The sequence below is a fragment of the Gossypium raimondii genome, chromosome 6 (genome assembly GCF_025698545.1).
Source record: "Gossypium raimondii isolate GPD5lz chromosome 6, ASM2569854v1, whole genome shotgun sequence".
In the NCBI taxonomy this organism is placed as follows: Eukaryota; Viridiplantae; Streptophyta; class Magnoliopsida; order Malvales; family Malvaceae; genus Gossypium; species Gossypium raimondii.
Window position 1 is genome coordinate 55,546,650 of NC_068570.1, and position 24,329 is coordinate 55,570,978.

General features: G+C 31.0%; 2 protein-coding genes across 3 annotated transcripts; both read right to left on the reverse strand.

The window, feature by feature from the left end:
* Positions 1-662: 662 nt before the first annotated feature.
* On the reverse strand, positions 663-4,398 carry LOC105773602 (DNA-dependent metalloprotease WSS1). Its single transcript, XM_012595626.2, has 5 exons — positions 4,082-4,398; positions 3,425-3,632; positions 2,865-3,060; positions 1,596-2,255; positions 663-1,167 (listed from the first exon to the last, which is right to left on the reverse strand). The coding sequence occupies exons 2-5, from the start codon at positions 3,580-3,582 to the stop codon at positions 976-978; spliced, it is 1,206 nt and encodes a 401-aa protein (XP_012451080.1). The 5' UTR covers positions 3,583-3,632; positions 4,082-4,398; the 3' UTR covers positions 663-975.
* Positions 4,399-10,393: 5,995 nt separating this feature from the next.
* LOC105774061 (protein BTR1) lies at positions 10,394-15,204 on the reverse strand. Of its 2 annotated transcripts, none has more exons than XM_012596383.2 (9): positions 15,081-15,204; positions 14,831-14,931; positions 13,263-13,501; positions 13,082-13,188; positions 11,559-11,752; positions 11,405-11,466; positions 11,113-11,208; positions 10,970-11,031; positions 10,394-10,842 (listed from the first exon to the last, which is right to left on the reverse strand). In XM_012596383.2, the coding sequence occupies exons 2-9, from the start codon at positions 14,913-14,915 to the stop codon at positions 10,746-10,748; spliced, it is 942 nt and encodes a 313-aa protein (XP_012451837.1). In that variant the 5' UTR covers positions 14,916-14,931; positions 15,081-15,204; the 3' UTR covers positions 10,394-10,745. The 2 variants fall into 2 exon arrangements, with proteins under 2 accessions (XP_012451837.1, XP_052488960.1); XM_052633000.1 differs by having other exon boundaries at positions 15,018-15,149.
* Positions 15,205-24,329: the final 9,125 nt, after the last annotated feature.

A 24,329-nucleotide genomic window follows, 5' to 3' on the forward strand; every position in this document is an offset into this window, starting at 1 on the left:
AGGTTTCTACTACTCCTAATTATAGGAGGGATTCATAGCTCAATTTGATTTCTATTACAATTCCGTACAGTTTCTTGATAAGGATGACATCTATTTTTTGGACAAGGATAACTTCTTTTTGTCCACTTGTGGTTACTTTCCCATTGCTTCCTTTTTCGTTATTTCTTAATTGTGGTCTGTTCCACGTAACTTCCTCTGTCTTTTATATCAGTCTTCTTGAATATTGTCTAGATTCATTTCTTCAACTTCATCTAAATTTAATTAATCGATTAACAAATCTGGTAAACTCCAACTTTTCCATGTATTTTTGATGTCTTCAATTATATGGGTTGGAAAATCATCATATTCTTAAATCCAAGGTATTGTCATCTTTAACCACCATCCACGGTTTTTGCTCTTGAAACTCCACTAATGCTTAATGTAGATGCTTATGGCAACAACGATGTCATTTCACTCGATGGAGAGCTTCCACAAGTGTGCCCTCCAAAATCGCCATTGTAGAAGGACATGATTGAATGTGCAGAGGTTTTGCAATTCATCCCTAGGTTAAAGTAATGCGTTAATGAGAACTTGATATCCTTAAATATTCTATTCAGTTTCCCATAGTTCTCATAGTTAATTCAGCCACCGAAAAAAAAAGGGAAGAAAAGAGAAACTGTAAATGAATAAGACAACAAATGAGTGTATGGTAGGAGCTGGTATTTACATTGAAAAGATTACGAAATAACATCATCAGTTTGCCCCAAAATGTGATTCTACCCAGATCCGCCCCTCATCACTCGGATCAATAGAACATTTTAATAGCATCCAAAAGATGAATAAAAAAGGGCTGCCAAGACAAAAAAAGGCATTGTAATAAGCAACCAAAACAACTGTTGAAAATGCTCCCTATCTCTTGTAACACGAGCAGTAACAAGGAAAAATCAACCGACTTGAATAAGATGAAGCAAATTGCCATTGATGAGATATTACTTCTCATGTACCAACATTGGGAGCTGGAGTTGATATAGGAGCACCATGTGAATATCTCCATTGGTCACATGCTGAGCATTTATCCAGTTTCACACTGTTTTTCAAGGTGCAAAACTTGCAGGACCAAAATCTGTACTTGGTGCCAATGTCTCTTGGCCTTTCCGTGCAGCAAAGCTTGCATATTGGGGCTAATGGCTGCAATGTTTTCACATCAATGACATGCAAAGTAAGTTTCCAAGAGGGGACATTAAAAAATATATATATTTCTCCAGTTCAGGAGGCAAACAAGTAACACAAAGCATCTCTCACTGTAAAAAAAAAAAAAAAAAAGCAAACATGGTCCATGCCAATATTAATATATCATGGCCTGTGGAGCTCAAAAAGCTCAAATTCATGATTATTAAGAACAATCAAAGCGAAAAATATGTGGGCCAAATACCATACAGGATATACAGCTCAAAAACAGGACCAAGCATGCCAGCGTGAACATTATCAATATAAATATCAAAATGTTTCAGCACATAAAATTCAATATAAAACATGAACATATATGTTAAACAATATGATATCCCTTTATAAGCAAAGTATTTGAATGAAATGATATTGGTGCATGAAACACTTACTGGATTCAATAAAGTGCATGATTGGCACTCCCACACCGCAGTTACTCCTTGATTTTCTGGAGAATCATCATTAAGCATGGGGGCAGAAGAAGTGGCACTTGAACTAGATTGGTGAGGTATAAGATTATTGGATTTACAACTTCGTTTAGGAGATTTGGCACCTTCACTGATAGAAGATCTAGATACAGGAGGGGTAGTTAAATCCACAAAGCTAGATTCCGGTTTATCTTGCCCATGGCTTCGTTTAAGAGAGGTTCCACCAAAAGCATGTCTGCTGGAAACATCATTGATACTCGATCTCTCTCCTCCCTGATCCAAGTCCAAATGATCCTGCAGAGTATCAGCACAGCTTTCTTCATCCCCAGCAATCTGAGAGGAATGGGAACCACACCAGATATCATCCTGCAATCTCCTTTCAGCAGCCATTGCAGCTGCTTGTATAGGACTAAGCGCATCCCTAATGGTGCTGTCACCACCAAGACGTTTAGGTCCAGAAGGTAACAGAGACCCCAAGCGTGCTCTGTTCTCTGCTGCAGCTAATGCAGTCTGACGAAGAGATAAGAGTGGAGGTTGTCGGGAAAATCCACCCAAGCGCCACCCAGGAAGATCAAACCCCTCCCCTGTGCCAGTTATTCCTTTTGACATAAGTTCCTCACATTCCTACATGGATATAACAAGGAAAAATATACAAAGACATTAAAACCAGCATGTGCTACTTAAATATAGATTCTCCAAATTATCTTCATATATCAAGATCTTTAGGATACCTAAGATAAAAATAAAGGTGCATTTCTTAAAACCTTAACTAAACCCTATTTAATTGTAATAATTCCAGAAACACAAGTAAATAGACAACAATGAGGAAACATGCAGAAGGAACACTGATTGAGCAAAGATCAGTCCAATTTTCCAAGACATGCATCCCAAATGGATTAAAACTAACATAGGGCCCAAATACATTGTAACCAATAATCAAATTATTCAACTAACATAAGCTCTCCCTTTTCCACATGGATAATGTTTAATCATGAATCCATACATAGGCAGATCCTGAGAACCTCCAGTCACACCTAATAATGCTTTCTTAATGATTTGATCCTCACATGCCAGAATCTTTCATTTGATGGGCTTATATGGTTCTAACACAATAGCACAAACTTAAACAAGTCTCAACAGGAAAATTAGTAATATAGACATGAACCATCCATGAAACAGCATTTGGCACTGGAAAATGATGATTATGGACTATCTAAAAGAATGGAAATGGACCTTTCTAAGTTCATCCCAGAGCTTGTAAAAACTAGCATTATGAGGACCATGAGCATTATGGCAAAGCTCGTGAAGCATTGTATCAAGAACTTGATCAAAGGGATAAAAATCCCAATCCCGGTTCGGTCTTCGTAGCCTTAACTTCACGTTGATGCCAACTCCCACATTCAGCCCAAGCAAAGCTGGATTATTCGGACTACCAATATGAAAAAAAAAAAAATCAAAACTAAATTCAGTATAATTTTTGAAAGTCAAGCCAAAGTAACTCCTAGTATGATAACTCAAAGCATGCAAACGCTTCACAATTCTTTCAATGCATTATTTGCCTTCGGCATCATGCTTCAGCATTGATAAAACACATCTCAATGCCATAAAAGAATAGCGCTTGAATTTCAGTAGTATAACCGTAAATATCCATTCTTCTATCAATCATAATTGAAGAAAAAGAATTCAGCACAATTGAAGAAAAAAATCATAAGAATTCAGCACAATTGAAGAAAAAAAATCATTCTCTTTAACAGAATAAAAGATACAAAAATGAATAAAATTGATAAAGATACCAGAATTCTGAGAGGAGCTTGACTCTCCATTTATGCTTACGCATAATGGGTTGAACTTGTTTGGCTATTTTCTCTAAGATTTTTTTGGCTTCTTCTTCTCCAGGTTTCCTCTTCAATGCTTTGATTTCCCAGACCTTGTGCAAATCCCCCAAATTCATTTTCCTTTTTCGGATAATTTTGGGAAATATCAAAACCCAAATTCAAATTCCTGAAAGGTTGAAACTTTAGGGATGAATATGGTTACAGTAACAATAACCAAAATTTGAAACTATTGAACTATTCTAACATAAACCCAATCCTCAGCGCTGTCCATTTACCAATAAACAAAGCAAGTACAGGCATTCTTACACGCACAGATGAAGGCATGTAGCCTTCAGAAAATACATCATACATATACACATGAAAAATGTATATGAAACCTAAAAAAAAAACCCAATTGCCTAAATTCAATGAACAACCATTATCCAGTCCAATCAAATTATCACTGTTCACTGAGCATCAAATTCAGTCATGACTCGTGCATACACATACGGACGATGAGAGGACCACTAATACGTTTGCCTAAATACCATCAACAGCCAAAATGGTTCTGCTAATCACCACTGTCAACCAAGCAAATAACAAAAGAACCACAGAAATACACAGATATGAACATACCCAAAAAGGAACCTGGAGGCAAAAGGGGTTCCAGCAACGACGGTAGCGGCGGCTGATGCGGCGGCAGCTGAGGCAGAGAAGAATCCAGAAGAGTGGAAGCGTTGTTGAGAGCAAAAGCTTGGGTTTTTCCTGTATAGGTCTAGCAATATTGCTATCCCCGCCATTGTTGTTTAGCTAAAAACAATAAACAAAACAGACCCGCTTTGGTTTGTATCACAACCATAGCAGTGATCAGCTCTAGTTGTTTTCTACCGTTTGGTTTTCTAGGGAAAGGTCGAGGCTTTGAGGGGAACTTTTAAGTTTCTTTTTCCCTTTTTCTTTTTTTAATTATAGAATTGGAGGTAATAATTAGAGGTAAACAGGGAGCATACCTTCTAAGATTTGAAATTCTTTTTAAAGTGTTTTTAGATTTACTCATATTTTTTAAAATATAAATATTTAATAATTTCAAATTAGAGAGTCCATAATACTCATACCAATTGAACTAAGACTTAATCAATTGTCTTAACATTTTTAATGTTTGCATCATAATAATATTATGCGTTACAAATTACATAACATAAAACACTAATTTTTTTTTACTCGTCATGTACTTAATTGAAATTTTAGATTTTATGTAAGTTAAAATGTATCACATTATTTGTTATTATTTATAAAAAAAACATGTTACGTTTTTTCCTTGCATAATGCACAACCATATACCAGGTCATCATTAACGTGTGGCCTTTGTTAAAGAAAAAGACCTGCGCCTGAGTGCTTGGGATGGAGAGGGTGATTAGGAATTCGAAGGGGTGCCTCTGCACATTGCTTGTGAATGTGATAATTGCAATGAATACAAGTGAAGCATGGAGCTGAAAGCAGTTCCCCACATCCATGGCAGTGAGCTTTGAGACCTTCATTGCTTTGCTCTGCCACTAACACCAAGGGATGTTCCTCATGAAAATCATGCTGAATCTGTTGCACCGACTCATCGTGATTCTCATTCTCGTTCTTCATCTCCATTAATTAGTGTGGTTGTGAGAAATGAAAAAGATTTTTTTAAAATAAAAACATTTTTTTCCTAAATGCTTAAGTTTTAGGATGTCATACATTATATATTGAAATAGATGATATAAATTATTTGGAAAATTAACATAATTTAATATAATAGGTTAAGAAATAAAATTTAAATTTTGTACTGATGTGTAAGTGCAAAATAGGTGAAATTCAATTTAAGTTCTACAAATAGTCCTAAAAAGTTGTCTGGTATCTTTTTCTATTTAAATATTTTTAATATATTACTATTCTTTTATAGACATTTGTCAACTCCTTAACCTAATTTATGGAGTCTAAAAATATATAAATTTCGGTTAACCGAATAGAAATTTTTCAAAAAAATTAACCGAACTGAACTTTTTGGTTATTTCGGTCGGTTAACCGAATTTATTGAAATTTATATATATTTATTTATTTTTGGTTAAAACAATTATAAAACATATAAAAAATTAACCGACTTAATCGACCATTTATATTTCCAAAAATTAACCGAACCGACCGAATACTTATATATTATAATATTATTTATTAAATTCGGTTAACTGACCGATTTTGAATTCGGTCAGTTAACCAAATTAATTCAGTTTTACCCGAAATTTGCACACCCCTACTTTACTGATGGTACTTTTATTTTTTCATATTTTTATATGATTTTTAAATCAAACAATTTCAAATTCAATGACCGAACACATGTTCAATACTATTAAAATATAAATTGTTATCACTATATCTATATTTATTATTGAATAAATTAAAAAATATTTTTAATAAAATATAAAATATTTTCTTTCACCCATTTGTTAGTAATTTTATTGATGGGTGAAAAAAAACCATATTTGTTATTGAAATGATAAAATTAAATATTTAAAATGCTTGGTTATGTTGAAATGGTATAACTTTTGATTTTTTTAATGTTTCTCTTACCAAATTGGCTTATTTTACTAAAAACTACAAAATGCATGTGATAATTACAGATTTAAAACACATTTGTCTATTTAAAAGTAACATAAGATATTGTTTGAAATTAATTATTTATAATAACTCATGAAATATATAAGATATTAAAATAAAAAATTAAATTAAATTATGAATAAAACAAGATTTAAACACATAAATAAACATATAAATGCTGCCAATGAAAATCATCCAAAATTTGTTGCACCGACTTGTCGTGTCTCTCACTCTCATTCTTGCTCAGACTTCCACTCTCACTCTCACTCAAACTCTCATTCTCGATTTTCATCTCCATTGATTTGTGTGTTTGTGAGAAATGAAGGAGATAATGGGAATGGAAGAAAAGAAGAAGATGAAAAAAAGGAAGGATAGTTTTGAAGTAGAGGAATGATTGAGAAGTGGTAGTTTGAGGAGTTGTGGTTTAACACTATTATTTCTCATTTTATGCTGTGTTGTGCCATCTATCTTCTTCTCTCTATATATATATGAGAAACAATCCTCAACATACCTTAGTGTAAATTAAAGTGTTTTAAGCATAAAATTTTAAAATTAATTGAGTAGATATGGATACAATTTTTCATTTCATCATGTTAAATTTAGACATGAATATATCATATAATATATTTTAAGTTGATAAATATTAATATAAGATAAAATATTTGGTACATTGCTAGTGAAGGTTTTAGACTCTACACCCAGATCAAAGGGTTGACAAGTGTCCTATATGGATATAGTAAAATATTAAAAAAGAAAGAAAGAGACATGACAAGTTTTTAGGGTTGCTTGTGAAATAAAAAAAAGTACATTGTCACTTGTCAGTGTATCAAATATTAACCCTTAATATAATTATATTTGTTTAATATTAATATAAAATTTAAATTTATTATTATATTTTTAAGATATTTATTTATTTTATATATTTTTAAATTTTGTATATTATTATTTTGGTCCAAAATATTTTTATTTTTATATATATTTTAAATTTATTATTATGTATTTTTGAAAATGTTTATGTTTTTTTATATATTTTTTTGCATTTTAGAATTAGGATTAAATTGAAAATGTTTGTAAATTTTGAGGTTAATTTTTAAAATTATTACTAAATTGATATAATATGTAAAAGTTGAAGGCTAAAATTATTATTATACCAATTTTTTATCTGCCACATCAGCTTCATGTTTGTGATTCTATGTAATCTGAGTGCTTAAATTGCAAACATTTTATTTTGAGTGCCTAAAATAAATGTTTTTGATAGTTAGGTGACTATCTATGCAGTTTTTCCATTTTTAACATTTCTATATTTTTATTTTTAAATGATTTAAAAAAACTTAAACTTTTGAGGACTTTTATTGAAAATATAAAAAGTTTTAAAGGCTAAATTAATAAAAGCAAAATTGGATAAAGTGATGAAGGTTTTATTTTTATTGTTAAAAAGAAAAAAGAGGTCAAGGTTTTCAAATATAGAAAATATTCATAAACTTAATATTTTAAAATTGAACTACCAGGATTAAATTTTAAATTATCAAAACGTATAGAGATTTTTGACAAATTCAAATTCTCAATATCTTAGAATATTTGATATATTGTCAATAATGTTTCGTAAAAGTTTTGAAAACATTCAAATTAAGATTTTAAAGTATTCATTTTACAAAATTAATTTTTCTTAAATTTTCTTTTAAAATTAAGTCGCATAAAATCTAGTGTGTTATTTAATAGTTAAATTAATGATTTTAATATCTGAGGGTTATAGTTTGAGGATGTTTGGTGCAATGTCTCTTTCTTTGATTTGCAAATTAGGTTACCACGTTATATCTTTATAAATAATTAAGATGACTTGATGGTGCATTTATACAATGAATACATAGACAATCATTTGTTTATCCCTTGGGTTGATTCATAGAAACAAAAGTAGAAATCTATATGTTGACTTGATGGTTAGGGTGTTTATCATTTTAGGTATGGTTTGAATTCGAGTCGCACTTATTGCATTGTTATTAAAACTTTATCCTCTTTTATTCACAAGAAAAGAAAAAAAGAAATTGTATATATTAATATTTTCTAGGTCCGTTTTACAATTCATATTCAAGATTCGTGATTATATCTATCGATAATGTCATCTCCAAGATTCAAACTTAGCTCTTCCTGAGAGTATAATGTGTTTTATCATTACACCCAACACTTGTTTATTAACTGAAAAAATATATTGATAAGGTATTTATATATTTTAACAATATTTAAAATTTAAACACATTGTTTTGCATTTTTATTTTAAATGTTAAAATTAATTAATTGAAATATAAAATTCATTTATTATAAATAAGAAATTTTAAAATTTCTTTTAAACTAATTTTTTAAATTCTATCTAATAAATGAAGTAAAATTCGTGAAAAAGAATTAAAAGCTTGATGTGCAAAAATTTCTCACTTTCCTTATTGACGTATTTTTATTAGGTATAATACTTTTATTATGTTATTTTTTATATATTATATGATTTAGAACACATTAAAAATTTTATACTAAATATATAATATTAATCTAACGTAAACATTAAAATAATGTTAAGATGACTATATGAAAATTTTCAATAAATAAAAAATATATAAAATTATTAAATATTAAAAATATATAAAAATATAATTTTTTTAAAAATACAGGCGGACCTAAAATGAGTTTGGGTTAGTCTTTTGCAAATATGAGTAAATTTAGGTAAAATTTTAGGCTCATATTTCGGGTCGAACCGGACTTGGATAAACATAAAATATATTAATATCACGCTTAAACCCGACCCAACCAATAAGCACTTCTAATCACAACCATATATATTTTTAAAATCAATACCATCATATGATTTCAATATATTGAATAGAGATAATAATATGTTGTAAATTTGTAAATTTTGTATACTATTTGAATTTAAATTAAATAATTATTCATTGATTGTCTATGATAAATATATAAATTTAATAAGTAAAATAATAATAAAAAAGTTTTAAAATGCAATGTGGATAATGGATTCGAATATTAAAATTCAAATCTATTCATTATATTTAAAAATATAATTGGTTCAAATAATGAATAATTAAGGATTGATATTTTCCTTCACCTTGAATTTAATGTTAATATTAATTAAAATATAAAAAAATTGAATATTATTGGAATCTATAATTTCTAAATCAGCAAAATGTAAATTGAATAATTGTAAATATCTAAATTTGCATTACAAATAGTCATCCCTTTCCATTGCGACAGTAAAGATTATTGATCAGCTTGGGTCGGGTGAGCACTAGTTGAGTGATGAGTCAATTGCCCATTTATGTATGATAAATAGGAGATTGAGCTTTTTTTTTTGAAAAATAGAGATTATTTTCAGCGCAATGATTTGGGTGGTCTGGAAATGAACCATTGTCCTGGTCAAATGATGCAATGATTTTCTGTTTTTCTTCCTCCAAAAGCACGATTCATCTTCCATTGTCCCATAATTGATAGTGTACAGTTAACCCTCCATTATTATTACAATCCCATCACTTGACTAGCATCCTTCGAAACAACTCATATCACTTGTCTAAGTTTTCCAAAACTCACCATCACTTTCTCTACTAGCTTGTTTCGAGTAATTCAAAACATGAACAGCTAGTTTCTTTGATGCAATTCATCATTTGACTGTGAAAAGAAAAAGCAAGGTTTGTGTAAAAAAACATTATAAACATATCACTAAATTGAGTCCTTAAAACAGCCTTCACGTCTCTACCATTGACAGTCAGCAGGGGAAGATAGATGGAAAGTATGTCCATGTTGCTAGAATCGAACACCATTCCCGGTGGAAGAACCCCAATAATCATTTCTACCGATTATGTATTAACTTTTTATTCCACCATTAATTAGCGTTTATAATTTTTTATTGCTCGAAACTTTTCGATCGTGTAAAATAGAAGATTACTTCTGTATTCGTGTATATAAGGATTTGTAAAATAAATCCATGTCCTTGCAAAATTTGAATTATTTATTAAGGATATGGATTCGGTATTTTATTTAACATAAGTTTAATATGGCACGCCATTGTTGTGTAATTACGTTGTAAAGTCTAAAGCATTTAACATAGTAAACAAGTTGTGTATTTGTTTTATGTATTATCCAAATCATTGCTCAAGAAATCGTATTATGACTTGAAAATTTTAAAAAATGATAATGAAAAAACTCGGTTCAACCGATCTAATACTATTTTCCAGACCAATACCACCTGCCAGTCCGATTTTAACATCATTGAATAAAACAGAGTTACATCTTCTTCTTATTCTTCATAAAGATCTGGTCCAACTCAAAAGATAATGCGAAAAGAGGTATCCTTCCAAAATTATAAATCAGAAGTTAAAAAGTGAAGCAGCCTACAAGATGAAGTAAACAGCTAACTGTTGCAATCTGACATGATAATTAGAATAACCAGTCAAAGCCTATATTCAACAAATTTTCCCTCTTTTTTTTTTTAAAAAAAAAACAATAATTTAGTCTGTAGGTTCCGAAGAATACCTAATACAATTCAAAACTTGTGGTTCTTGCAGCTATGATTAGTCTCAGCTCTGTTGACTCCAAGTATGCCAATGATTGCGAATATGTTTCACTCAAAGTTATAAGCATTCCATCAAAAGACCCAACAAGAATGGTTGTAAGAGCCAGAAAACTAATCCATCATCCTCTCGGTGGCATTTGCTACCTTCTGCATTATCATACACTCAGCTTGATGGATTGCTCGCTGTGATCCTGTGATTGTCACTTTCCTACAACGCAAGGTAGAAGAAGATAGAAAAGGGTTTTAAATCTTTAATAAAATAGCCAATGAAACTTTGGCTTAATGGCAGGGTTCAATGCTTAATTAGCTAGTAGATTAACACAGAGTCTCTCTACCTATCTGTTGTTCCAGACATGAAGTCACCTCGATCCGATATTTTTATCCTGGCCCCACTTACCTGCAATGATAAAAGTGTGCTAAAATTCAGTACATGAGCAAAATTATTGAATCAAATGCTATAGGTTTATCATTTATAAACCTGACTAATTTCCATTATATTCCTTCCACCACGCCCAAGAACCAGCCCAATATGCTCATCCGGAACACCAATCGTGATGGAGTTGCTACGATCCTCCTGGATACACATATGGCTTCAGTCAAGTAAGATCTATTTAACTACAATTTACACATATACCACCAGTCCTTCAATTTAAAACAAGCATGTCATATATTGATGCCAAACTAAAACAACAAATTTGATTAGCAGTAAACAATGTAAATAGCATCAGTCAGAAGGCAGCACGGATAAAGGAAACCAGAAAGAGACGAACCTTGTGATTTGGAAACTTCCCGCCAGTCCCATTTGGTGCATAGCTCATCGAATAGTAAGTCGCTGTGGCAATAATAGTGTTCATAAAGCAGAGACAATTAATACTACTGTAGGAGTCTGTTTAGACTTGGCAGCCAAATAAAAAGAGCACAGACCTGCATATGAAAATGGAGCATGCATAGCTTGTGAGTAATGAGGGTCTTCGCAAAGCTTGGAAAGAATCAAATCAATTGCTTGCATCTGCTCATCTAGTGTGCCAGTAAGTGTTACTAGCCTATCATTCAAGCCATAAAAATTATTATCCAATGGAGATATCTTAATGCCAGCTTGGGAGTCCTCAATCAATGACCTGCAATAAGGCATAAATAACAATCAGGACTTGCCTTACTGTTTTAAGGCAGCCAATACTTGGATAAAGGGCCCAAAATACTTGAATAGTAACTTATCACAAGCCACACACATGTAAAATGAGACAGTTTTAAAGAATCATTTAGTATATATATTGTGTCTTCTTATAAGGCAGGGAAGATGTTAAGGATATGTTTGTTTTAAATAACCAATTATATATTCTTGCAGAGCTTAAGCCACAAGTAGAGCTATAAGTCTATAACCCACTAAGGAAAGCAATCATATATTCTTCCTGAATAAGCATGTGTTCACAGTCAAATTGTGCTACTCTAGAAATGAAAAGGCTAGTTAACACTAGTGTTTTCTTGCATGGAAGTTATTTTAAGATGTTGTCATCTCGGGGAATATGTCTTCAATCATTCAACACCAGTGCAGCAAATAAATTTTTAAGGGACAATAACAATTCTATGTTGATATCCAAGCTTCTCTAAAGCCTAAGGTACTTCAATGACAAGGAAGCCAAATGTAACATTATTCTCAAAACCCATATGCCCAATCTTTAGATGTTGTAATTAATTATGAAACAAAAGGCGATGACAAAAGAAGCTTCTCCAAACAAATGACTGTCAAGTTTCTTTATCTTTTTTTTTTCCTGGGTATGCCTTTGTCTTACTTGGGACTCTGATCCATGTCAAATAGATAGAAGACTTCACCATGACTTAGGTTGAACCTTAGTCAGATAGGTCTTTGACAAATTAAACCTCTGGTAACTTCCAACATTTTCACAAATATACCTGAACTAATTCATTTCTTAGTCATGACCATCTACTTAATAGGTTATTACTAGGCAAGCAGACTCACTATGAATCCATGATGCATCAAAGTTATTACTATGGTAAACTTTACTAAATTTGTTCCTACTGCCAAAAATTTATCCTTCCAAATGCCCATCTCCCCAAGTTAGCTCTCAAACTTATTGTACACAGCACTTTGCAATGTAAGGTTCCTGGATTATCCCCAACCTGGTCAAATATAGGTTTTATTGTACACATTCTCACACAAGAATCGTTTCCAAACTGAGTGGTTTTTTCACTACTCATGCCTATCTGACTATACTTTAAATCAATGGTAGGTTAAAAATTTTATATTCTCTGCAAATGAACAGAATAATGGAAGAATAAACATGCATCCTTTATAAACAAGCCTATTCAGTGTTCAGCATACTTCAATTTTGTAACATTACTAAAAACAACATTCAAATTTTACACGTAATTCTCAAAATCATAGCAACAAAAACATGTAGAATTATCAGAGCAAGCAAACTTCTTACTTTATGGTAGCTCCTCCTTTTCCAATTATACTGCCACAAGAGCTATTGGGAACAATTAGCCTGACTTTTGTTCTTGGTCCAACATCTTCATTATCTTCAACATTAAGCTGACCAGGAAGAAACAAACATATGTTATTATCAGAAAGAGAACTTATAGAGTCAAAAATTATCATGAAATCACCTCATCGAATAATTTTGCAAGGATAAGCTCCATAGCTTTGAGTATGTCATCAATCGCTCCAGAGACCATAATGATCCTGTCTGATGTTCCTGGGAATGTTTCATGATTGCGTGACAACTGAATTCGAGCTCCTGATTTTGACTGAAATTCAGTAATTGTTGACCCACCCTTTCCAATTACAGAACCAGCCGTAGCATTGGAGACAAGAAACCTTATATACATAGGCTTCTCCACATTTCCTGACAGAAGAATGGGCAAAAAGTTCATCAGTTAGTTCACGGATCATAACTGCATTTGCAGTTAATTGAGGAATTTTAAGAGCAAACAAGAAAGTTTCAAAAATTTGAGCAATCTCCTCCCTTTTAGCCTAAAATAAAACCAACAATGAGGATAACAAAGATGTTACACAACAGCAACTATGTATTACTTCACACAATATGCAATTGCTAATAAAAAAAGAAGAAGATAGCAGTAAAAGCATCAAATAAATACAATACATATACGGTAGCTTCAAAGCAATAAGTATTGCTTCGTAAGCACACCACCTTGCATTTCTGAAAATAGTTGAGACAGTAATATTGTTGATCTCATGCATATGAAAAAGTAGAAAATTGGACCTTAAGGAAAGGTAATACCAGACAAACATTTTTCAATTTTCATGCAAGCCTTATCAACACTTACATACTGATATAATCAACCAACAGCAAGCAGCTCATTTCACTAGAACCCCTTCTCATTAGCATCAGTACCAGGGGTGAAGCCAAGAGTTTTTATGCTGGGGGTGCTGGAATAAAAGAGGGTAAAAATTTATGAACTTTTAGGTAGGCAAAATAGAGTTTTACCATTTTTTGAGTAACAGAAAGCTGAACAACCTAGTTTGTTTGGACGAGCCAAGAGGGGTCAAATTTGGCATCAGTCCTAATCACCACAACAACTCGGATCCCTTACATTACATCACCTTATGTTAAAAACCATGGAAGAAATAATGACGCAGATGCTAATTGCAAAAGGACAGGATGTAAAACTGGAGAATGACTCGGCAAAAACCACAAGAATATAAAAGATAAAACTTGAGCTATGAACAGCAGGATGTATTATTGATGTTTCAAAATTTTATATCTGAATAAACTTGATGTTGTTCAAATATATGGATACACATTAAAGAACGGAAACAGAGCATGCTCGTGTTAGACAGAATAGGTGACACGTACACCTATTCGGAACTCACCCGTAGTCCCTGTAATACAACATTCGAGCATTAGCCAAATACTCAGACCATATTCTTCTTTCTCTCACTCTCCATTTACCATTTCACGCCAACCAAACATAATGTTAGGGTTAGGGTTTAAAATTGTATATTAAAAAAAATTATAAACAAACGAAATAAAACTCGAAATTCAAACAATTCCAATCTTTATATTAGAAGAAAATAATACTAATAATAACAGGAAACAAAAACTAAAAAAAAAATAAAACTCCATTACTCCGAAGCAGAAAATAAATTAAAAAACAAAACTCAGAAATGAAACGCTTCAACGAAAAAAAGGTAAGATCCAATCAGAAATTACCAGAAGTCGGCGATTTAGGCGGCGGAGGAGATCTATTTCTCGCCGCCTCCGGCGATGACACGTAAGATGATTCCGTCGACTCCATTTCTCCCTTCTACCCTCTTGTAAGCCAAAACCAAAAAAGATAAAACGTAAACAAGTAGATAAAAGAATGCAGAGCTTAACCAAATTAATAAAAGAAAATCACCTAATTATTAGAATGTTAAACAAATAATTAACAAGAGAGAGAGAAAGAGAGAGTGATTAATACTCTTTTTCTTTTTCAGTTCACAGCTAATCAATTTCTTCGATCCGAGCAGAAATTTACTGATATTTTCGTTATCTATTCATCGCTCGCTGACTTTAGGCTCATTCGAGTTTTTATTATTTATTTTAATTAAACCGTAAACCCCGCCTAATTTGTCAAATCTAATCATATTTTTTAGGGTAAACTACTAGAATAGTCACCCAACTATGTAAGTGGTTCTATTTTAGTCACTTAACTTTAAAATTTTTCGATTAATTATTAAACTTATCAAAATCTGGTTTAGTCATCCCCTCTAGTTACTGTTAAATGATTAACAGAAGTCTATTGTGGATTTTATTTATTTATTTTCAACACATTTACTTACCCAAGTGTAGTGGCAGAGCCAAGGGAGCTGGCAGGGCCTGATTTCCCCTAAAATGAAAATTTTTTCATTTAGGTCTTTTATAATTTATAAAATTTTAAATTAGTAATGGTAAAATTGCACTTTGACCATCCTAAAAGTGATAAAATTTTAATTTAATCCTTTAAAAATTATAAAGATATAGACTATTTAAAGCGTGAAATTACATTTTTACTGTCGTAAAAATATACAATTTAATTCTGGCCTCCTAAAATTTTTTTTGGCTCCGTCATTGCCCACGTGGAAATCCGAAAATCATCACCATACCATGGGAGGAGTACTTAGTATGATGAGACATTGTGTAGACAACCTGAAGTTGAAGGAGTTCAAGGGTTTGAGAGATGCAAAAAATGTGGACAATTTTTTATGGGGGCATGGAGTAGTATTTTCGAGTTGTGGCTATTGTTGACAAACCGACCAAGGTAAGTATTGCCTCTATGTACTTAACTGAGGTAGCTTTGTTATGATGGCGTTGTAAGTGTGACAACATGAGGCGATGAGTTGTTTCCATCAACACATGGGAAGTGTTTCGAAGGGAGCTTAAGCAATAGTTCTACCCTAAGTATGTCAATGATAAGATGCAGTCAAGGTTGCATCGTCTTACTCAACACAATGGGTGTACGAGTACATGCCAGGGTTCTTAGAGATTATACTTCAAATTGCCAATCTTGGAGGCAATGAAGCCTTCTTCTACTTCATGGATAGGCTCAAGCCGTAAGCAAGACTTGAGTTGCAGCGTTAAGGGGTCCAACACTTGACACAAGCGATGGCAATGGTCAAGTCACTAGCGGAGCTTAAGAGTTAAGAAGGACCAATTTGAGTACCAAAGCATCGAGATTTAGGATTGAGTGTTAGAGTGTTCCTTTGTAAAGCTTTCTTGTGCATGCTATATTGAGCATTCTCCTACACTCTCCCTTGTTCAAGTTTGGCTCTTTAGAGTGCCTTTTATCATAGTTGGTTGTTGATAAGGCTAAACTTAAGCATAGTTGGCTTAAGTATCATGTTTAAGGTCGCATGTTGAGTCGAGCTAAAGTTTTAGCCAGTGACAAAACTTTGTTATTAGTCTTTGTAATATGCAAAGACTGCAAATTTAATCCATGTACTTTAATTAGCTTATTTATTTTTTGAATTTTAAAATTTTAGTTATGACTCTAGCGATAATTATTAAATTTATTAAGTTAAATTTTGTTATTTCTGAAATCTTATGTGAAAGACATATTATCATATGTAATATCATGTCAACTTATTACTCTCACATAATACTCATAGAAAAACCACATTATTTTAACTGTTTGATTCCAAATTAAATTTCAACTTTTAAAAATATAAGGATTAAAATTATCAAATTAAAGAATAAGTATTAAACCACAAATTACCATTTAAGCCAAAACTAAAATTTCAAAAAGTACATAATTAAAATTGACCAAATTAAATTAAAAGACTAAGTTCACAACTTTAGTATATTACATGAATTAATAGCAAAATTTGACCAATAAATATTATATTTATTTACACATTGAATTTTTTTATTGTATTGTTATTTTATGTTTATATTCTTTATATGACCCCACCCATGTGAACTTCAAACTGTTTATTTTATAATAATTAATTGATCACAAATTGAGATTAATTATTTTTTATGTACATTTATAAATGATAATTTGGAATTTGTCATTATCAATGCCCAACTTGTTTGGAATAATAAATAAGAAAAGGTGGAATTGGTAAGAGTGAGAACTAGTTTGTAATTTAATTTTTTTCTTCCTTTATACTAATGCCATGTCTCACATTTAAGTTAGTAGTAATTAATTAATATATAGTACCTTATAGAAATAGATCTAGTTATAATTATAGAATTATAAATTTTATTAATTGAATTTAGGGATAAATTTTAAAATTATATATGAATTATGGTTTAATGTGCGATTGTATACATAAATTTTGATTTTGTGCAATTTTATACATGAAATTTTGATTTGATCCAATTCTTGTAAATTATTAGCACAATTATTGATATAACATTATTTTATATTTATATATTGTACACATAAATAATTATATTTTTCCAATATAAAATAAATTGATGTATTTATTTATTTAAATATGCATGATTAAATCAAAATTAAAATTTCAAAGTATACATTTGAACTACAATTAGAGTTTCACGTGTATAATAGCACTAAATTAATCTTCATGTATACAATTATATATTAAATTAAAGTTTATGTGTAATTTTAAAATTTATCCCTTGAATTTATACAAGGTAAACCTTATTGAAGGTTATTTGGAGGAGTATTGCGAATGCTAAGTCTTCGCTTGTTGTGGGTTTAAGATGGATAACCGGGAATGGGGAGGATATTTTGGTTAGCTCAAACCCATGAGTGCCTAGAGACTATGATTTTAGGATTGATAATGTGCGTGGAAGGATTGCTATTAGTATGCAAAACATCAAGACTAACACCCCAAACATCAAATCCCTAATGACATGTCATTTGTATCCTAAGAATTCATAAGGTTCAATCGAGACTCGATATCTGTCAATTCATCATAGAATTGATGCATTTGTATATTGATTCATTAGACCAAAACAACATAATAAACATTTAATTTAAATAACATTTAAGCGATTACAGTTCATACGAACTTACCTCGATAATTAGGGAGTAGAAGTTTAATCAAATTAGTCCGAAGCTTTAGCTTTTCCTCGATCTAAGTCCGAATGTGGTTTATCTTGATCTAAATAGATAATTTCAATCAATCAAGTAATTCTAGAGTTCGATTTAATCCATAGTTCATATTTATACAAAATTACCAATTTGCTCCTAACATTTTAATTTTTCACAATTTAGCCTTTAAGTTCATAATTTAAAATCTAACTATTTTAAACTAAACCCATGTTAACCATAGATGCAAGGGACCTTTAAGCAACTCATATCTACCATCATTTGGCAATAAAACCCTAGAATTTATACCTTGAACAAATTAATCCCTATTTCCAAAATTCATCAAAATCACTTACCAAAACTTGTTTATTTTTCAAAAATGATTCATAATCTATCAATTAAAATAAAAAAAAATCATTCAAAAACATTCATGGTAAGTCCCTAAACCTTTAACAGTTTTACAAATTACCCTTCAGGCTAACTAGATTAAGCTAAAACAGACTCAAAAACATAAAAATCATTAAAAATGGGGCTTGACTGAACTATCTATCTTCTCTAATGGTGAAAATGGATAGGGCTTGAAGACAAATGAAAAAGATGATAGTTTTCTCATCCTTTAATTTACTAACATATTAACTAAATTATCAAATTACTTAATTAACCTTTTAAAATCATTAAAATTTCATTAAAACCTATCCATAAACATCCACTATCAACATAATTGCCATTCAAGTCCATTAACTTCCCTTTCCAAAGTCATTTAACCCTTTTAACTGTTAGAAATCAACTTTTACACTTTTTATGATTTAGTCATTTTCACTAAATTAACTATGTAAACTTCAAAATTTTTAACGAAATTTTAATATATACGATCTTGATATAATCCCGTTGACACTAAATAAATAATAAAATAATAATTTACTCGCCATAATTGTGGCCTCGAAACCACTATTTCTGATATCATTAAAAACTGGCTGTTACACCTGTTTTGATGTCAAAACCTAAAAATAAAATGTAACGAATACCGAGTATAAATAACATTTGTTTAATCGCAACGCTTTCCAATTTCAATAAAAAATCCTACCTACCAAATCATATATGGTAAATAAAATGTAACGCATTGCCAGCATATATAACATTTATGTAATTCCTTAAAAACATTTGTAACGCCTTTCAAATTTCATTGATTTTTCTTAAAAAAATCTACCTATGCAATTTTATATAGTAAATATTGACATATAAGGAAATAAGTGATAAATAAAAATATATAACATGCCTATATATTAAGGACATTTTCCAAGTAAATCATCAAAACAAAAGTAATGAAGTTCTCTTTGCATAATTTTTTTATCTTATTTGGTGACTTAAATTGGATATTGTTCAAAGGTAAAAGTTTCACTTTCCTCTTATTTTTTCCCTAGTTTATAAGCTTTATTTTTTCCTTGAAAATCCTTACATATATAAACTAAAAATATATTTTATTAAATGAGATCAATGAAGTGCCCTTTTCAAACTTAAGGAAGAATTTTTTGAGAATCGAGTCTTGACTCGATTTGTTTTGATCTAATTATAAACTCATTTCATATTTTTATGTAAGTTGAAATCAAACAATAATATCAACAAAACAAATATGAAAGCTTATTAAAAGATTCTTACATATATAAATTAAAAACATATTTTATTACAAGTAAAAAAATGTTTTATTAAATGAGGTTAATGAAATGCAATTTTTAAACTTAAGCAAGAAATTTTAGAGAATTAAGTCTTAACTCGATTGTTTTGATCTAATTATAAATTCATTTTATGTTTTTATGTGAACTGAAATCGTATAAACAAGCATTAAAAACTTATTAAAACAATAATGAATATATTACTAATAAATTTTTTTTTGTTATTTGTGTTTATCAGGTGAAATGTAAAAAATAATAAAATTGGATCAGTGATTTACCAGAAATCAAATATGAAAGTTGGTGGTGGAGATTTAGGGAAGCAACATCAAAGGTGAAGGCATTTTGGGTGGATGGTGGAGATTTAGGTAACAACATCAAATCATGCTTGGTAATTTTATTATTGGGTTACTTAATTAGTACATTTATATGGAGAAATATTTTAATTTCATCAGTGTTCAAAATTAGGGTAAATTATATCATAGGTCACTTAATTATGGACTTATTTTTGTCATTTAAATATAAATTTTTAAAAATAATCACCCAATTAATTGAAGTGTTTTTTTTCTATTTTCATTAATTGTCCTTAAATGTCGACGGAAAGTTATGTGATAATTAAAAATTAATAAAATAATAAATTTAATCCTCATCTTTTACATATTATATTGATTTAATCATAATTTTTTAAAAATTTAAGACATAATCTCAATTTATTCTAATTCTAAACCATTCAAAACATATACATAAAAATACATAAATATTTTCAAAAATATATATAATAAATTATTTATTTATATATATCTACAAAACCCAATCTCATCTCATTATGACAATCCTCAATCTCTCCCTGTTTTCAACAAATTCTTAATAGCATTTTTTCAAAAAATCTTCTTTATTTTCTTTTTCTTTTTGTAATTTATTATTATTGTTGTTGAGTGATAGCTGAAATGGCAGATACCCACATTGTAGAAGTCCAGGAGATGATGAGCATCAACACAAGCTCTCATTTGCTTTGACCACAATCACTGTCATCCAAAAGCATCAACTGATGGAGATCTCTCAGAGTCCAGGTCATCTTGACAATTGTGAAGGATCTCTTTGATCCTAAAGACTTCAACAACAATCATCCCTGCTACTATTCACTTTGCTCTCTTTGCTACCACCAATTTCAAAAAACCCACAACCATCGTCTTCATCATCATCATATTTTCTTTTAAAAAAGAAAAAGAAAAGCCCAAATTGAACATAAATTGCAATCAGCCATCCTCAAAATCTACCTTTTTAAAGTGCTATTAAACCTCAAATTGAACATAATCATGTATTAGCTTCACCAAAGAGCACACAATTCATTTGTTCACAAAGAACTCAAACAAAAGTTCAAAGACATCTCATGGATGTTCTTGATAAGTCAGGTATTCGTCCCAGTAAGATAGTTTTTGTTTGAACTCATAAATCTAGCGGGCTTGGTAATTTTAATACGACTAAGCGTGATGTTTAGTTACATTTAATTCTCTGATTGTTGCATCTGTCTTGACAGCTTGATGTTTGAACTTGTTATATAAGATGTTGATTATCATTTTTTTGAGAAGTCAGGAAAATTGTATTAATCTCAATTAACAACTCGTACCAATCAATAGTACAAAACAAAGACCAAAATATAAGATGTTGCACTTACCATACAACAACACAAGACCCTGCAAAGTAAACAAAATAAAGCGCTTTGCTAAACGCATCATTAGCCCCTAACCCAAATAAGAAGGGCACATTTGTCCACCCCTAATTTCATTAAGCTATCTGTCCAACTGTTTGCAACTCTTAGCTCCCTAAAACCATCAACAAAAATAAGCTCAAAAATGATTTTTGCAAACTTCCTAGTATTGAATATCGATTCAAGCACAAGTTTATGTGAACTATCCATTTGCTAGCAATAAGGATGATTATTGTTTGTGTTTGTAATTCATATAGAAACTTTATTACTAATTGATAAATTTATTGTAATTCATACAGAAATAGCGCGGCCTTAAGTAATTCTATTGCTTCAAATAGGCAGAAGTCATCCTGTGTCTCAGAAAGATGAGAATTCTCAAAGAAATTATCTAAGACACCGAAATAAATCAGAAACAAAAGCGAAGAAGCAACAAAAGAACAGAAAAGCCAAAAGAAATCTAAGCAAACCAAGTATTTAAGTAAATGCTCCCCAAATCCAGCGGTATAGTTTTAATTACATTAATGGTTGAGATAAAAGTCTATCGACAATATGAGAGTCCTAAGATATTTAAATATTATAAAATCTTATCCCTTAGAATTACAAAATATTTAACATACAACTCTAGTTTTACTGGAGTGTTTCACTGAGCTATCAAGTTTTTAAGTAGATGAATTTCTTCATATGTTCCACGAATCGGGTCAATTCAAGTGAGTCAAATGAGTTTTATTTAATTAGTTGACCTCCATGGGACTTTTTTGCACATCCATCACTAGTTTTGATCTGTAACTATAACACTAGCACTTCCATAAATAGTTTTGAGTTTCAATAAACAACAATTGTAGGTAGCAACACATTATCTGTAACATCTATTACAATTTCCTCAAGTTAAAAATAATTGAAAGGGCTAATATCGTATATGACACCTTATGTTTATTAAATCTATCAAAGTAGAATTTCTAATTTAAAAATGTTCCATGTGATATATATAATATCAAACCGTCCTCCATTGTGTGGTTGGCTATGTGGCAGCCTGTGTGGGTTACACAGTCGTGTAGCAAATCGTGTGGGCCACACAGCCTGACAAGTAGGGTATGTGGGCCACATGGGCGTGTGGCCCTATTTTGGGCGAATTGTTGGGCCTAGTTTGGGCCGGATATGAGATTTTGAAGTTGGATTTGTAATGACCTTGTAAGCATGTAAGACTATAAAATCCATAAAATTTATGTGTTTGTATGTTAGTGGCATTAATTACTAAACTCTATATAAGCTATGTGATATTATCTGCATTCGTATCTGTATGTGCTTTTTCTGATGACATGTATGTGATAAATTTTACATCTGATCTGCAATATAAGAAATTCTATTAGCATGTTATGATCTGTTAAAGCATGATTCGTCTATGTGCGTCTAAGTATTTATTTTGTTAGCATGTGCAATGGGGTGGGATATGCTATTATGACAGAGGAAATGATGGCGGTTTAATAATCTGCTTTATCTAGTGGTTTAACCACATATCTGTTTTAGTAGCTTGAATATGATTATGGTGGCTCAACCACCCATATCTGATTCTGCCAGTTTATCTGCATATTTGGTGGCTTGATCACACTTATCTAATTCTGGCGGATTGCTGCATTGTTTCTAACAGCTTGATTGCACTATTTTGAAAGTGAAATACGCCCACTATTGCGGTGTGAAGGGTTGGATGGATATTTATTACCCTATTTGGTGTGTAGGAATGGATAAAGATGGTGTGTATCGAATGGAGGTATGATTTGTTTCTGCATCTGAATCTGCATCCGAATCTGAAACTGTATCTAAATCTGTATATTATTTATTATTTAGGCTAAGTTACACACTGAGCTTGTTAGCTCACCCTTTACTTTTAATCTTCTCAAGTAATAAGAAAACTTAGGACCAGACGGCATGCTAGAGCTCGGATTGATTTTCTAGTTCATAATAATATACAATGATTATGTTTAATTCATTTATGGTCTTTTGGTTTGTAAATTTGTTTTTGGACTTTGCTTTAAGGTTTCTGCTTATTTTGTTGGATTTTGGTATTTTTAATGTAAAACTACAATATTGTATAATTTATCAAATTAGAATTCGGTTTTCAAATTTAAAATGTTGAAAATTTTCGTTGCGAAACTAAATAAGTGATTAAGTGATCTTACTGTAAAATAAGTGCTTTCGAACATAAGATTTTTCTAAAAAAATGTAAGATTTTTGACAAATTTTTTACTTTCGAAACATACACTAAGTTAGACAAAATAAAAGCTCATTAACGAGTTAATGTAATTCCTCAAGATCTGGTCATAAAGTGTAGGCCAAGTTTGGGGTGTTACATTAACTGTTAACACTTCCTCCGTCACATCATTATTCCACGCGAATGCACATGCTAAAACATAGTACATATTTAGATACACATGGATGAGTCATGCTTAAACAGATTTCTCAGATCACAGATTAGATGTAGATATCATATTATAGACATGCTACAGATGTTATACATATACAATATCAATATCGCTATTACAAATTTCACATTATTGGCATACTAGAAGTAAATAAACATACATATTCATATCTCAGATATCGCATACAGAAGTCAACAAATGACACAATAGGCCCTACGAAGTAGCAACCTTGAATCGTATAATAACTACGACCCTAATCAAAGTTGATAGAAAATGGGCCCAAACTCCCTAACTGAGCCAACTTGTGTGGCTTACACGGTCTAGCACGCGGCTTGACACACGATCATGTAGCATCGAAAGTGGGTTTTCTGGCATAACGCCATTCACTGTTTTTCGA

What these genes read in the sequence shown, in the direction of transcription:
- LOC105773602 (XM_012595626.2), bottom strand. Translation starts at nt 3,582, where the DNA reads ATGAATTTGGGGGATTTGCACAAGGTCTGGGAAATCAAAGCATTGAAG. An exon ending in AAGCTCCTCTCAGAATTCTG is followed by an intron (nt 3,061 to 3,424) that starts GTATCTTTATCA and finishes TCATATTGGTAG; the next exon opens with TCCGAATAATCCAGCTTTGC. An exon ending in TCTGGGATGAACTTAGAAAG is followed by an intron (nt 2,256 to 2,864) that starts GTCCATTTCCAT and finishes ATATCCATGTAG; the next exon opens with GAATGTGAGGAACTTATGTC.
- LOC105774061 (XM_012596383.2), bottom strand. Translation starts at nt 14,915, where the DNA reads ATGGAGTCGACGGAATCATCTTACGTGTCATCGCCGGAGGCGGCGAGA. An exon ending in AAAGGAGGAGCTACCATAAA is followed by an intron (nt 11,753 to 13,081) that starts GTAAGAAGTTTG and finishes GCCTTATTGCAG; the next exon opens with GTCATTGATTGAGGACTCCC. An exon ending in ATATAATGGAAATTAGTCAG is followed by an intron (nt 11,032 to 11,112) that starts GTTTATAAATGA and finishes TTATCATTGCAG; the next exon opens with GTAAGTGGGGCCAGGATAAA.